Source organism: Hibiscus syriacus, unplaced genomic scaffold, assembly GCF_006381635.1.
Source record: "Hibiscus syriacus cultivar Baekdansim isolate YM2019G1 unplaced genomic scaffold, ASM638163v2 tig00111569_pilon, whole genome shotgun sequence".
Classification (NCBI taxonomy): domain Eukaryota; kingdom Viridiplantae; phylum Streptophyta; class Magnoliopsida; order Malvales; family Malvaceae; genus Hibiscus; species Hibiscus syriacus.
Window position 1 is genome coordinate 423,463 of NW_024063123.1, and position 2,525 is coordinate 425,987.

General features: G+C 37.4%; 1 protein-coding gene across 1 annotated transcript; it reads left to right on the forward strand.

Annotated features, from left to right (window-relative positions):
• The first annotated feature begins 664 nt into the window (after nt 1-664).
• Nucleotides 665-1,513, forward strand: LOC120165094. Its single transcript, XM_039174680.1, has 2 exons — nt 665-1,285; nt 1,355-1,513. Exons 1-2 carry the CDS (start codon nt 665-667, stop codon nt 1,511-1,513), a joined length of 780 nt encoding a protein of 259 aa, XP_039030611.1.
• Nucleotides 1,514-2,525: the final 1,012 nt, after the last annotated feature.

A 2,525-nucleotide genomic window follows, 5' to 3' on the forward strand; every position in this document is an offset into this window, starting at 1 on the left:
TATGGTCCCCCAACAGTTATGTCAGGGACTATATTGTAAATAGACTAAATGTTGAGGGATCATATTGCAAATGGACTAAATGTTGGGGGATTATATTGCAAGTTTTAAAAGTTGAGAGACCTAAATGAAAGCTTTAGAAAGTTCAGTGACCATTACTGTACTTTATCCTAATATATAATTTACATAAAGATATAAATTCTTAATTTAAAATTCAAACACTACCTTTTTTTTAATTTTGTTTGTGTAAAACATGAATAAAAGGGGTCACTTTCTGTAGATTTTCTTCGAGTGTTTATTTGACTATAACTACAAGCATATATGGTGGTGCAAAGTGCCGTCCACCACGATCCGAATTCCAGGTGCCAATCTCCAGTCTTCTTTGTTGTCTTTGATTCCTTGTGTACTTCTCTCCTAGTTTTAGCTAATGGAAGAGGTCTCCGAATTCCAGATACCGCTGTTCCCACCGCCGCCACAGCGGCGAACAAGAGGTCTCTCAAAGGAAATGGTGGCTCCGGTGGAACAATGAGGTACCGTGGTGTTCGCCGCAGGCCGTGGGGGCGTTATCTGCTGAGATACGAGACCCCAGTCCAAGGAACGGCGTTGGCTCGGGACTTTTGACACCGCCGAGGAGGCTGCATGCGCCTACGACTGTGCAGCTCGAGCTATGCGTGGGATCAAGGCTCGAACCAATTTCGTCTACCCGGCGACGGAGCCTCACTCGGCGAGCGATCATTTCCTTCCACCTTTTACCTTCTCGAAGCAGTCACAGTCATCCAGCAGGGACATTAACTGCATCCGTCATCAGTTTGGCCAATCTTCTAACTGGTCATCGCTGGCAAACCAACATTCCGGTGACTTCTCCGTTGGGTCTTCTGCTCAAAGAAACGATTCTCCGAACATGGTTTTATTCCGCAACCTCTTGAATTCATCTAATTCATCTCTCCAAGCGCCGCCTCCTCAGTCTCTGGCGGACTATATTCCATTAATCCACGGAAATGCTTCCTCTTCTTCGTTTTCTCTCACTTTTCCAGCTAATTCAAGCATTTTGCCCTGTGCATCTTTGTTGAAATCCTTTACCAACAACATTACTCGAAGCGCAACCGATTCTTTCACTGGCACAACCATGACGCACACTCTCAAGGAAACCGTCGATGATATGGAATTCTTCCCGCAGAAGCCTTCAGATTCCGGCTTGTTGCAGGAAATAATTCAAGGGTTCTTACCGAAGAAATCAGGTGAACGTAAAGTTACCACGAACTGCACTCAACATTCAATAGCAGTTCCTGTAACCGAGTTGAAGAATGAACATTTAGGTTTTTATAATGCCGATTACAATCAAGGATTCCCTCAATAGGTGGAGAGTTTCGGTGGAGTCACTGGCTCTGAATCGGTTCCCTATGCTAATGAAGTACCAACGAAATACCTGCAGGTAGGTCAAGACTTCTTGTTATATGATATCTTTCAGTACCCAGATTTCATGGGTGCCTTACCAGCTAGGGTTCAAAATGCTTGAGCACATCAATACGTTTAGGGTTTCAAGCTTTTCGTTACTTAGATGGGAGATTAAAATCATCATGTTTTTATGTTGTAATCTTTATAACATGTAATGGTAATTCCTTGACGAAATCGAAATCTTGTAGGAATGTTATTTATTTTTTCTGAGTTTACGTACAGTATGCAAATTACTTGTTCATTTAAGCATGGGAAATGATAAAAAAGGGCAAATTATAGTAATGGTCACTGACTTTTCTAAATCTTTCATTTAGGTCCCATAACTTTTAAAACTTACAATATAATCCCCCAACATTTATTCCGTTTACAATATGGTCCCTGACGTAACTGTTGGGGGACCATATTGCAAACGGACTAAATGTTGGAAGATTGTATTGCAAGTTTTAAAAGTTGGGGGACCGAAATGAAATATTTAGAAAAGTTCAGTGACCATTACTATACTTTACCCTTAATTTTATTTAGCATTGATGAACGTTGATATAGTTTTAATATTATGCATATAACTTGAGAAGATTTGGAGCAAAAAAAAAAAGGAGTAAAGAAGATTTGAAGTAAATTTGGTGAAATTTATTAAGAAATTGTAAGTGGATTTAATATTTTAATTTTTAAGTAAATTATATGTAGGTAGGAAAATTGCATGCTAATATAATTTGTTATATATAAATGATGTAGTGTAATTTTCTATTCTAATCTTAAAAGAAGATTTAAAACAAATTTTGGCTATAGATTACATCAGTACGCAATTTTCATTTGTATTATCTCATTTAATTGTTGAAGTGTGATGTCTCTTTTAGATATCATGTTCATAGGACTTTCATATTCAAATACAATTTTGACATCAGTTTTTAAAATTTGTCCATTGTAATGGAAAATCGTTAGAAGCTTATCGCTCATTTTTTCTGCATGTTTAGAAACATATATATTTTGAATCAAAATACAGAAATCAAAACAAATACTATTAACATACTACTAATTTCAACCAATAATAATAATAAATTCAAAACTTGCTATTT